This window comes from Coregonus lavaretus, assembly GCF_964263955.1.
Source record: "Coregonus lavaretus genome assembly, contig: HAP1_SCAFFOLD_979, whole genome shotgun sequence".
NCBI lineage: Eukaryota > Metazoa > Chordata > Actinopteri > Salmoniformes > Salmonidae > Coregonus > Coregonus lavaretus.
In genome coordinates, this window is record NW_028156106.1 from 32,501 (window position 1) to 45,000 (window position 12,500).

At 51.1% G+C, this 12,500-nt stretch overlaps 4 protein-coding genes across 4 annotated transcripts; all 4 read right to left on the reverse strand.

Annotated features, from left to right (window-relative positions):
* Positions 1-521: 521 nt before the first annotated feature.
* LOC311126827 (histone H2B) lies at positions 522-896 on the reverse strand (the record flags this gene model as incomplete). Its single annotated transcript, XM_084200807.1, has 1 exon — positions 522-896. One exon carries the CDS (start codon positions 894-896, stop codon positions 522-524), a length of 375 nt encoding a protein of 124 aa, XP_084056933.1.
* Positions 897-1,569: 673 nt separating this feature from the next.
* Positions 1,570-1,881, reverse strand: LOC311126828 (histone H4; the record flags this gene model as incomplete). Its single annotated transcript, XM_084200808.1, has 1 exon — positions 1,570-1,881. The coding sequence occupies one exon, from the start codon at positions 1,879-1,881 to the stop codon at positions 1,570-1,572; it is 312 nt and encodes a 103-aa protein (XP_084056934.1).
* Positions 1,882-4,487: 2,606 nt separating this feature from the next.
* LOC311126830 (histone H3.2) lies at positions 4,488-4,968 on the reverse strand (the record flags this gene model as incomplete). The annotated part of the gene is made up of 1 exon (XM_084200810.1): positions 4,488-4,968. Exon 1 carries the CDS (start codon positions 4,896-4,898, stop codon positions 4,488-4,490), a length of 411 nt encoding a protein of 136 aa, XP_084056936.1. The 5' UTR covers positions 4,899-4,968.
* A 7,131-nt stretch (positions 4,969-12,099) lies between these two features.
* On the reverse strand, positions 12,100-12,486 carry LOC311126825 (histone H2A; the record flags this gene model as incomplete). Its single annotated transcript, XM_084200805.1, has 1 exon — positions 12,100-12,486. The coding sequence occupies one exon, from the start codon at positions 12,484-12,486 to the stop codon at positions 12,100-12,102; it is 387 nt and encodes a 128-aa protein (XP_084056931.1).
* Positions 12,487-12,500: the final 14 nt, after the last annotated feature.

Below are 12,500 nucleotides of genomic sequence, written 5' to 3' on the forward strand. Positions count from 1 at the left end.
TTCACATCATTAGGGTATAGTCCAATGATGGAGCATCCATTCACTCCATCCGTGTCCTACCGATTCAGGAAGTCAACTCAAAATGACTATCTGCTCATTAGACGATAAAGGGAATTTATTTCCAATCAAACCCAACAGACTGCCTTTTTGATTTATTTATTTACACCCTTTGTCAAATGGTGCCATTTTACATTGCCTTCACCTGGAATAGAGCCCGACAAACATGGGTTACTATTCAGCGCGCAAAGACACCAAAAAAGGCGCGCTAAACCCCTACGCTGGAACGGGCAGGGGAAATGATACAATGTAGCCGCTCTCTGAGCCGGCGCGCGCCGCCCATTAAACAATGATACAATGTAGCCGCTCTCCGAGGCGGCGCGCGCCGCCCATTAAACAATGATACAATGTAACGCAGCCTACCTACGCATTCATTCGGTGGCGATGGAATTGCTTTTTTTACTGACAGAGTGGGTGGCTCTTAAAAGAGCCTTTGGGTTAGTAGAGCAGTCCAAATGCGCTGTTTACTTGGAGCTGGTGTACTTGGTTACGGCCTTGGTGCCCTCGGACACGGCGTGTTTGGCAAGTTCACCGGGGAGCAGCAGGCGCACCGCGGTCTGGATCTCCCTGGAGGTGATGGTAGAACGCTTGTTGTAGTGGGCCAGGCGAGAGGACTCTCCGGCGATACGCTCGAAGATGTCGTTCACGAAGGAGTTCATGATTCCCATGGCCTTGGAGGAGATGCCGGTGTCGGGGTGGACCTGCTTCAGGACTTTGTACACGTAGATGGCGTAACTCTCCTTCCTGGACTTTCTGCGCTTCTTGCCGCCCTTCCCTGCGGTCTTGGTGACGGCTTTCTTGGAGCCCTTCTTGGGCGCTGACTTTGCTGGCTCGGGCATGATGATGTCTCGTTGCTTCTCAGAAACGAATGAGGGGGTGAAGGGCGCTTACCCGTCTTATGAAGAGGAAGCTAAGCAAAGTCAGCGGCCGTAGACACTCCCCTGCTTGCTTGCTCCCTCCCTCCCTCCCTCCCTCCCTCCCTCCCTCCCTCCCTCCTCTCTATAGCCTATGCTCTGTGACCGATGGGGAATTGTGTGTTTCAAAAGGGGGGCTTTAATAGGTGTCCAAATGGCACGATTGTTGTGCCAAATAATGCTGGTGATAGAATTGCCCACTTTGGCACCGTCAGACATAGGGCTCCCATTTTGGACTGTGTGTGTGTGTGTGTGCGCGCTGTCCCCCTCTTTTCGAGCCACGTCTACCGACTCGTGGTGGCTTTATGTTGTCCAAATTCCACTATTGCTTGACCCAAAATAATAACGTTCTTACACTTTGCCACTGTCAGATATAGGCCTCCCTCTGTGCGCTAAAAGTGGACGGGACATTAGAATCCTCTAATTAATACTCCCTGTCCACTCGAAGTGGCTCATACTTTCTTACTAAATTGCATACTAAACATTTGTTGTTATATATAACACTACATGGAATGGGCCCATTTTAAGCGGATGTGGGTGGCTCTTAAAAGAGCCTTTGGGTTCGAGTCGGGGTGTTGAGGTTCCGAAGAGAGTGGGTTTAACCGCCGAAACCGTACAGGGTGCGTCCCTGACGTTTCAGAGCGTAGACCACGTCCATGGCGGTAACGGTCTTCCTCTTGGCGTGCTCGGTGTAGGTGACTGCGTCACGGATCACGTTCTCCAGGAACACCTTCAGGACACCGCGGGTCTCCTCGTAGATCAGACCGGAAATACGCTTCACGCCGCCGCGGCGAGCCAGACGGCGGATAGCGGGTTTGGTGATTCCCTGGATGTTATCGCGGAGAACTTTGCGGTGACGCTTGGCGCCTCCTTTTCCGAGTCCCTTGCCGCCTTTGCCTCTTCCGGACATGGTGTGTTCGCTAGTTGAGTTCAAGTGAATGAATGATTTCAGCGCCGGTGCGCGGTGCGCTATTATCTGCGTTTGGTCGACCTGATTGAGGCCGGCGGCACAGAAAGCGCGCCTCTGTTATATGTTCGGAGGCGTTGCAAAGGGGAGGGCGCTCGTTCTAGGGGACTAGGGAGGAGCGATTTCAAAGATGACGTGAAAGCAACTAACGTGCGCGGGAAACATACTCAAATACTGATATAGGCTATGTGGAACACAAGGCCAAACTGTGACAACTGGGAGATCAGCTAGTACACTGTGTCCCTCTCCTCATATTGTTGTTGTTGTTGTTGTTGTTGTTGTTGCACCTGATTCTACTCATTGAGGACTTGGTAATTTAGGTGACAGGTTGTTCAATCAGCTGTGGCTGTCCAGGCCTACAAGAAAAATGGGTCCTGTTGGGGGTAGCCTACTCTACCGCTGGAGTTGGGAAACACTGAAATGGAAGGGGGACACGCAGTGAGCAAAACTCCTAACCACATAAAAACACAGACACTTGAGATCATTAAGAGCTATAAGGAGTCCATCAACTACCTGGTCAGTCAAGTCATATAGGGGGGGATTTCATGGCCACCTGCTGGAGCAGAAGTCATGTTTGCCAACACTGGCCTTAAAATCATTAAATTTAGGAGCTATAAGGAGTCCATCAACTAACTGGTCAGTCAAGTCATATAGGGAGGGATGTCATGGCCACCTGCTGGAGCACAAGTAATGTTTGCCAACACTGGCCTTAAAATCATTAGGAGCTATAAGGAATAAATCAACTCATCATTCAAGTCATATAGGGAGGGATCTTAGCACCACCTGCTGGATCAGAAGTACCCTTCACCGTAGGCACAAGAGAGCCATCATCTCTCAACCGGTGCAATTTCCATAAGTATGTGGTAATAAAACAAACAACGACAGCTCCTCATATAGGCAGTGGTTTCACACATTTTTCTCCAAGATGTTCAAACGTTCATAGATGACCAGCAGGGTCAAATAATAAGCACAGTGGTTGTAGAGGTTGCAACAGGTCAGTCAGTACATCAGGAGTAAATGTCACTTGTTGTTAGTGTTGTAGTTCCTATTTCTACGGTGTTGCCTACCTGCAGCAATCATGATTTACCTGCAGTGTTGATTGCAATTACGTAATTTGTCAACTCATAATAACAGATGTTTTGCAAACCGTTGATGTTTAAATAAATGGATTCCCGGTGTCCGGATACCTTTTCTCTTAAGGGATGTGATTGAGTGAATCCAAAGTAAGTTGGTCTAAATACATAATAGGATGAATCATTCAGGTAAAATAACACAATGTCTATTTGAGTCGAATCAACGTAATATAATCCTTTTTACGTCTCTATCATCTTTACTCAATGTATTGGACCACATCAACTCAACTTACTCAAGCTTATCTACTCATAAAAACAAGCAAAAAGATCTACTCAACAATATGACGTGTGCTTTTGTTGACTGTAATAGCTTGAGTACATTCCACAAAGTCATTTTTTACAGTGTATCTAAAGACACGTTTGTTGTGGTGATGCACTTTTTCTTTGACGTTGAACTTGCATTGAACAGACAAATCCATTTCGTTACAACCCTTTTGTAGTATGACTTAGGAATATTTGTTGATGATCCTAATGTCTATGCGTGAATAGTGATTGGTTGTTGGTGAAATATTGCTGAGAACCCATCATTTCCTGGCCTTTTTTCACTATTGAGCTATTTTGAAACATTTGTTTTGCTATTGGATTCATAATGGTGACCTGGGACAAGTAATTAGTGAAACCAGAGTTCAGCAGTTGCCATTAAAGCGATCGAACCAAGTCATCCTAATAGGCTAGTATTAGCCTAAAGCAGGGTTTCCCAAACTCGGGCCACATTTTGGGAGTTTTTGCCCTAGCACTACACAGCTGATTCAAATAATCAACTCATCATCATCAAGCTGGGAGTATTAGAATCAGTTGTGGAGTGCTAGGGCAAAACGCAAAACGCGCACCCCTTGTGGACCCCAGGACCGCGTTTGGGAAACGCTGGCCTAAAGAGCAAATGCTGAAAGGGACTCACCATGAGGTGCAGTACCCACATTTAACCACAAGATGGCCTCCGTGCTCCATTGTAAAGTTTGGGCCTCTGCATGAGTCTCTCAGCAGCACTGCAACATGGGACTTTCAAAGTAAGTTGGCATGCAATGTTTTTTCTGGACTGCATGCAAGGCTATTATTACACACAACTAATAGTGTCAATTATTCATCTGAACACAATTCTTGTTACTATTCGGCCTATATTATCACTCGTTTCTTTTTCCCCTCCTTTGTAAAGCATTTTACTGTGTTACTATATAGTTCAAAGGAAGTGGATGATGCCAGATGGTTGTGTATATACACACACACAAACATTGAAGCTAGACTTCAGGCAACTAAAAAGGTGCAATACGTAGCTTTTAGACGTGTTAGTGAACAACATACATGGTGGCTAATGTAGAGGTGCGTGTATACATGGAACAATTGTGCCTTTTTGATGGAAATATGGAGGTGGCTCTTAAAAGAGCCTTTGGGGGATATTCGAGTTCAGGTCATCCTCATTTATGCGCGCTCTCCGCGAATACGGCGGGCCAGCTGGATGTCCTTGGGCATGATGGTCACCCGCTTGGCGTGGATGGCGCACAGGTTGGTGTCCTCGAACAGGCCGACCAGGTAAGCCTCGCTAGCCTCCTGTAGGGCCATCACGGCGGAGCTCTGGAAGCGCAGGTCGGTCTTGAAGTCCTGGGCGATTTCTCGCACCAGGCGCTGGAAGGGCAGCTTGCGGATGAGTAGCTCAGTGGACTTCTGGTAACGACGGATCTCTCTCAGAGCCACGGTGCCGGGCCTGTAACGGTGAGGCTTCTTCACACCGCCGGTGGCCGGGGCACTCTTGCGAGCAGCCTTAGTGGCGAGCTGCTTCCTGGGGGCTTTGCCACCGGTGGATTTGCGAGCGGTTTGCTTGGTTCTGGCCATGGCGCTGCTCTGACAGTCGGGAGTATAGCCTCGAAATGCCTATGTGAAGTTTATAAAGCCGGCAGTGGCGCCTGCTGATTGGACACCATCTCCCCACCACCCCGATTGGCCCGTTTCGCAGGCCTCCTCCGTTGGCCATTGGACGGGAGGCCCGGCCTCTCCAAAACTCAAACTCCCGGTGCGCGCGCAATAGGACGCCGCCGGCCCTTTACGCGCAATAATAGTCGCCAAAGTCAAGAGTGACAGCGATTAGTTACCGGAGTGTAACTCCAGTTCTATGAGTGGAGCGGAGCCCCATAGGGGAGCTATGCTCCTAGTGGTTTACCCTCTGCCCTAAGGCAGATGCAGCCTGAAGCAAAATTATGCACACACCTACAGCCAATAGGAGTACAGGTGTCCCTATATAAGGAACCCCGTTCCCTCAATCTGCCTCCCGAGATATTATCTTCAGCGAGACTAGAGAGGGTCGGTAGGGCCTTAAGTCCTATGGGGCTCCGCTCCACTCATAGAACTGGAGTTACACTCCGGTAACTAATCGTTCTATATCGTGGAGCTCCGCCCCATAGGGGAGCTATGCTCCTAGTGGTTTAAGGCGGAGCGAAACGCTCCAAAATGTACTCCCTGCCGAGCCTAACACTTCCCATTAAAAAATGAAAAGGTCAAGCCCAGCAATGGCTGCAACCAATTCCCGCAGTACTGCGACTAAAAACCCATCAGGGCGTCACAATATACCGCGTCATCGGTTATAGACCCGCCCCATCTAGCTCAATGACAATGTCAATGGCTATTGGGCAGATCAATAGAATAGACGCCGTGCTAATCTGACTAGCAGATAGCCGTGCCTCAATATTCTATGGAACAAAATATACCAGTCATACTAAACTGAACCTCAGATAGATGACCTCACATTCTGTCCACTCAATACATGTTTCTATATGCTGACACTGTCAGCCAGGAGACATGCCACAGAATATGCTCTTCATCCGAAGCGGACCTGATAGAGACCAGTCTATCATCCTGCTTCTCCCTCCTCTACCTCAAGATTCTCCTTCAGCTGTGCTGAGTGCAATCGAGATTGGAGTTAAAGGGCTTATCCTTGACATAAGTCTTCCTAACCAGAGCGGACCTGATTGGAACCTGTCCAAGGTCCTGCTCTGTCCTCTTTTTCTAGCTCAAGAACGCCTTTCAGCTCTGCTGAAATTTGATCGAACAAAAGAGTTAGAAAACATGTCCATAATATGTTACTTCTAATAAAAGCGGACTTATGAACTTATTCACAATCCTGCTTTCTTTCTCTATTCTGCTCATGATCTCCCTTCAGCCACGCTGAGTACAGACCGAGCCAGAGAGTTAGAAGACATATCCAACAGATAGAAACGGATAAAAGGAGACGGTGTCGACCATGACGCTGCTCTACAAATATCCTCTACCTCTGTTCCTCTGAAGAGGGCAGTAGAAGCCGCTACTCCACGAGTGGAGTGCGCTCTAATACCCTGAGGCGGTTGTTGCCCCGCCGCCTCGTACGGCGTCTCAATGCCTTCACAAAGCCAATGAGACAAACGCTGTTTTGAAAGTGGTCTACCCAATGCAGCCGCACCGTGACACACAAACAGCTGAGGCGATGACCTAACCGCCGCTGTGCGCCTAACGTAACACGCCAAAGCGCGTACTGGGCACAGACAGTGAAGCTTTTCCTCACTCCTCTCCCCATGGGGAGGGGGATGAAAAGCCCACAATTCCACGATCTGCGATCTATATGCACTGTTAATAACCTTCGGCACAAATGCCGGGTTAGGACGTAACACCGCTCTGCTCAGATCGCCATTAATGGCTAGGCAGTCGGGTCTCGTCGACAGTGCACACAAATCGCTGACTCGTTTAGCAGTAGTCAAGGCAAGCAACAGCGCCGTCTTGATAGACAGCATCTTGAGGGGTATTTGATTCAATGGCTCGAACGGCGACTTACATAGCGCTTCGAGAACCAATGCCAAATCCCACTTGGGCAGCGTAGCTCTAGGTCTTGGCCTAAGCCGTTGCGTTCCCAATAGGAAACGTTTCACTAATGGGTGACTGAACACACTTTTTCCGTTAAACCCTTCATGACCAGCTGAAATTGCCGCTGCAAACACTCGAATAGTGGAGGGCGATTTCTGCTTATCAAACATAGACTGTAGGAATGAGAGCACACTCTCTACCTGACAGCTCATGGGGTCCACGTCCTGTGTATCACACCATCGTGAGAAAACGTTCCATCTGCTGGTATACAACCTAGAAGTGGAACCGGCTCTTGCGCCCTGTATTGTTCTGATCACTGCATCAGACAACCCACGGCGCTTTAACCTGTCCCATTCAGGAACCAAGCCTTCAGTGGTTGGCCGATTATGGGCCATTGCCCTATCGAGCCTCCCGCCTGAATCAACGCGTCTCGTCGATGTGGAATTGGCCAGGGTGGCGCAATCAACATCTGACTCATCTCTGCAAACCACGGAGCCCCCGGGCGATCGGGCGCTATCAGTATCACTGACAGCTCCTCTGACCTCACCCTGGCTAACAGTGGGAGAATGCAAGACAGCGGAGGGAATGCATACAGGAGAACTCTCGGCCACGGGTAGTGCGCGAATGCGTCTCTTCCCAATGGCGGTTCGTCCTGGTTTCTCAGAGAGAACCATAGGGGACACTGCGCGTTCACACGTGACGCGAACAGGTCCACCTCGGCTCTCCCGAATTGTTCCCAAATCTGTAGAACAATGTCCGGGTGCAGACACCACTCGTCGTCTCGAGGACCCCCTCTTGACATGATGTCTGCCCCTACGTTCAAGTAGCCCGGAATGTGTGCTGCTCTCAACGAGCGAAGGTGCTTGTGAGCCCCCCGCCACAATTCCACTGCCGCCCGATGAAGGGCAGGAGACCTGACCCCTCCCTGGCGGTTTATGTGAGCCACTGTGGTTCGGTTGTCTGACCAGACCAACACATCGCGACCCCGAAGGGTAGACGCGAAGTGGGTCAAGACCAGTCGCACCGTTTCCAACTCTAGGAGGTTGATGTGACGACCTGATTGAGGCCATGCACCTCCTATCGCTTGAGACTGACATGTCCCTCCCCATCCAGTCAGAGAGGCATCTGTAAACACTGGAATGTAGGATGACACCTTGCCCATCGGGACTCCGTGCGTGAGAACGCACGGGTTCCGCCAATAGTCCAGGTCTGCTCTTAGCGAGAGAGGAACCACCACCAACCGATGACGTTGACGCACTGGGTCTAGTCTTAGTTGGGCGAACCACCGCTGTGCTTTGCGCATATGCAGAAGCCCTAGCGGGACCACAGAGTGGGCTGCCGACATGAGACCCAAAAGTGACATGATCGATAGCGCCGTTACTGTGTGATTCGGACGACACTTCCTCAGGGCTAGTAACAATGCTGCCCTTCGAGGGTCCGAAATTCGCGCCCTCATCATTACAGTGTCTAGCTGTAGTCCCAGGTAGACAATCTGATGACTGGGCCAGGGTGCGCTCTTTTTCCAATTCACAGCAAACCCCAGACGCGTGAGATGAATCACTGTCTGTGTCGTGTGTGTGAACGCCAGCTCTGCTGACGGGGCGAGAATCAGCAGGTCGTCTAGGTAGGCTAATAGCCTTATCCCTTGACGACGCAGCGGTTCCAATGCCGCCTCCACACATTTGGAAAACGTTCGAGGTGCCAGGGCGTACCCAAACGGCATCCTCGTGAACTTGTACGCCACCCCTTGAAAGGCGAACCGCAGAAACTTTCTGTGGCGCGATTGTATCGGCACATGAAAGTACGCGTCCTTTAGGTCTATGCTTGTACAAAAATCTCCCTTCTGAACACATTCCAGTAGGCGTTTTGTCGTCAGCATTCGGAAGGGCCGTTTGGTTATGCTCTCGTTGAGAATGCGTAAATCCAAAATCGGCCTCACTCCCCCCGTCTTTTTTTGGCACTAGGAAATAGGGCGAGTATAGCCCCTTGTTCCTTTGCTCTCGGGGAACTACTGTGACCGCCTCCTTCGCCAAAAGTTCCGTAATCTCTGATCTCAGAGCGGCTACTTTGTCTGGCGTTTTCATCACCGTTTCCACCACTCCCCTGAACGGGGGTGGGGTCCGATGGAATTGGAGGGCATAACCCTTCTCTAACGTCTGTTCTAGCCAGCGTGAGAGGGTACAGCTTCGACGCCACTGCCAGCAATGCAGAGAAAGCGGGTGCGCACGAAGCTGTGGTGCATCCAGTAGGAAGGACCTGTATTCCTCTATGGCCCTCGCCGCCGCTATTCCCCAGCACTGGGTTGGTGGAATAGCCCAAGGCGGGCCCCCTTTGAAAGGGAGAGGACACATCAGCTCGTTCTGGGAGAGTCGGGGGCTTTGATACGTTGGTTACGACCGTAACTCCAGTAATCTTGCCCTCCGTGAACGCAGCACGGGTCTGAACTGCACTGTCTGAGGTACTGGCCTGAGACAGAGCGCTCTTCCCGGAAAGCGACTGCGTCATCATGTCATTGCCTGACTGAGACTGCCGCTTAGCATGAGACTTATCCTTTACAGAACTCAACAGAATCTGAAAGGTGTGATCTCTGACTGATACCACACGGTGGTGCCACAATGCCTCTTTACTGGTCTTAAGCGGCTGTTCAACGACACACTCAATGTGTGGTGAGCTGCGCTCAGAGCCATGGGCATTGATACGTTCAGAATAAGCCGGAGGCGTCCATACCTTGGTTATACCTGTAACCCTGGTATTCCCGCTCTCCGTGAACGTCGCACGGGTCTGATCTGCGCTGACTGAGGCATTAGCCTGCAGCAAGGCGTCATTCCCGGTTAGCGGCTGCGTCTTCATGTCACATTGGGACAGAGACAGCTGTCTGCTGAATGTGAGGTATCCTGAGATAAGCCAAGACGGTGTCTTGGTATCTTTCCTCCCTTCACCTCCTGTGTGCGTTCAGCTCTGCACCTCTGGTGGGCTGAACTACGCTCAGTGTGGTGAGTATTAGCGCGTTCAGAAAGAAGTGGGGGCGCCGATACACTGGGAAACTTCGTCACCGTGGTAATCGGGCCCTCCGTGAACGCAGCATGGGTCTGAATCGCACTAACCGAGACCTTAGTCTGCGATAGTGCGCCATCCCCAACTAGCGGCTGCGTCATCATGTCTCCTGACTGAGACTGCAGCCTGCTATGAGAGGCACTCACTACAGTACTCCTTGGAGTCTGTAATGTGAGGTCTCTTTGAGATAAACCAAGACGGCGTCTAGGTATTATTCCTCCTTTCACCTCCTGTGTGCGTTCAGCTCTGCACCTCTGGTGGGCTGAACTACACTCAGTGTGGTGAGCCTGGGCGCGTTCAGGAAAAGGTGGGGGCGCCGATACACTGGGCACCTTCGTGACCGTGGTAATCGGGCCCTTCTTGAACGCAGCATGGGTCTGGGTCGTACTAACAGAGACCTTAGTCTGTGATAGTGCGCCACCCCCAATGTGGTTATTATCAGCGCGTTCTGAGAGAAACGGGGGCGCCGATACGTGGTTACGCCCGTAACCGTAGTAATCAGGCCCTCCGTGAACGCAGCACAGGTCTGAACTGCACTGACTGAGGCGTTAGCCTGAGACAGAGCGCCGTCCCGGATAGCGGTCGCGTCATCATGCCATTATCTGGCTGAGACTGCAGCCTGCTATGTGAGACACTCACTACGGCACTCCTAGGAGTCTGTAAAGTGAGGTCCTATAAGGTACACTTAATACCTTTTATATACCTGCCTTATGTGTGCATTCAGCAACGCACCATGGTGGGCTGAGCTGCACTCATAGTGGTAAGAGAGAGAGCGAGAGTGAGGAAGGTCGAACGCTCTCGGATGTATTATGGAAAAGGGGCTCTTTCTTGACAGTGTCAAGTAGAGCCAACTCTTTATTACACACATCAACAAAAAACATTCTCCTCCATACACTCAACGGTAGAGTGGGGGGGGGGACAGTGGGCTCGGTCACAGCAGGCGCTGTGCCGTCTTCCGTTCTCTCCCCCTCGCCTGTCATAAACGGCGTCTCTTCTGGCCGGCCCTTCGGGTGATGCCAGGATGACGCTTTAATGACCTCTCTCGCCGGCACCTCTGGCGCTGCAGGGGGGGGCGAGGCCCGCTCCCTTGCTGCTGGAGGCCGCCGTCTGACGCCAAGCTGTAGCGAGAGTAACGGCCGCCCTTCCTCATATCCACTTCCGGGTTGGAGGGAATGGGGGGCAGCTTAATCTCCCGCTGTTTAGCAGCCCACTCAATGAGACCTGAGAATTCAGGCACAGAGAGGCTGTGGCGTCATCATCCAGGGATGTAATGACCTCACAATTTCCCGAAGGAAAAGGGGGGTTAAACATCTGGGTCAGTGTAATGAATTGTTCCAATAGAATATTCATTTCTTCCCCAATAGCCCTGTCATCTCCTGAGTCAGTGCCCTCAGATGATGCCTCAGCTGAGACTAACACTGATAGCACATCCTCAAGAGGAATATCCTCCCTAAAAATGCCCAATGCTGCTTCCACTCCTTCAAAAAAGGAGGGCGCAGCTGGCGCATAGTGGGGGATTGATGAAGCTGTCCCTGGCGTGCTGTGCCTCTCAACCCACGAAACAATGTCGGGGGGGGTCGACAGCCGCCAAGGGGAACAGCGACATTGAGCTCTGAAAAGAGCTTTTGTTAAATGCTTACCTTAGGATAAGCTTGGTGTGCTCATTGTAGGAAGACGTTGATGGCTGGATATCAACGACGAGATCTTCCTGAGTCTTCTATGGCTTCTTCAATTCTAGTCCAGTCGCTGAAGATAATGGGAGGCAGATTGAGGGAACGGGGTTCCTTATATAGGGACACCTGTACTCCTATTGGCTGTAGGTGTGTGCATAATTTTGCTTCAGGCTGCATCTGCCTTAGGGCAGAGGGTAAACCACTAGGAGCATAGCTCCCCTATGGGGCGGAGCTCCACGATATAGAACTTATAGGCACGTATCATCTAATGCTAGCCTGCTATGGCAAATGAGGCCAAGTAGGTGTTGTTGTTCATGCAAGGCCTCATGTGGGCACAGAATGTCGAAATAGTTGTGTATACACCCACTCAATGTATTGCGGTCATAGAAAGGTACTTTGCGCTTTTGGAGAGCTAGGTGGTTGGCTCTTAAAAGAGCCTTTGGGGGTTGAGTAGTCAAGTTGAAGTCGCAGTAGCGAATTTACTTGGCTTTGACTGCCTTCTCGGTCTTCTTGGGGAGTAGGACTGCCTGGATGTTGGGCAGCACACCACCCTGAGCGATGGTCACACCGCCGAGCAGTTTGTTCAGCTCCTCGTCGTTACGGACGGCCAGTTGCAGGTGACGGGGGATGATACGAGTCTTCTTGTTGTCACGGGCAGCGTTGCCGGCCAACTCCAGGATCTCAGCAGTCAGGTACTCGAGTACGGCGGCCAGGTAGACTGGTGCGCCAGCGCCCACACGCTCGGCGTAGTTGCCTTTGCGCAGCAGCCTGTGCACACGGCCCACGGGGAACTGGAGGCCAGCACGGGATGAACGGGTCTTTGCCTTCGCCCTGGCCTTGCCTCCGGTTTTGCCTCTTCCGCTCATATTGGTAGCTTGAG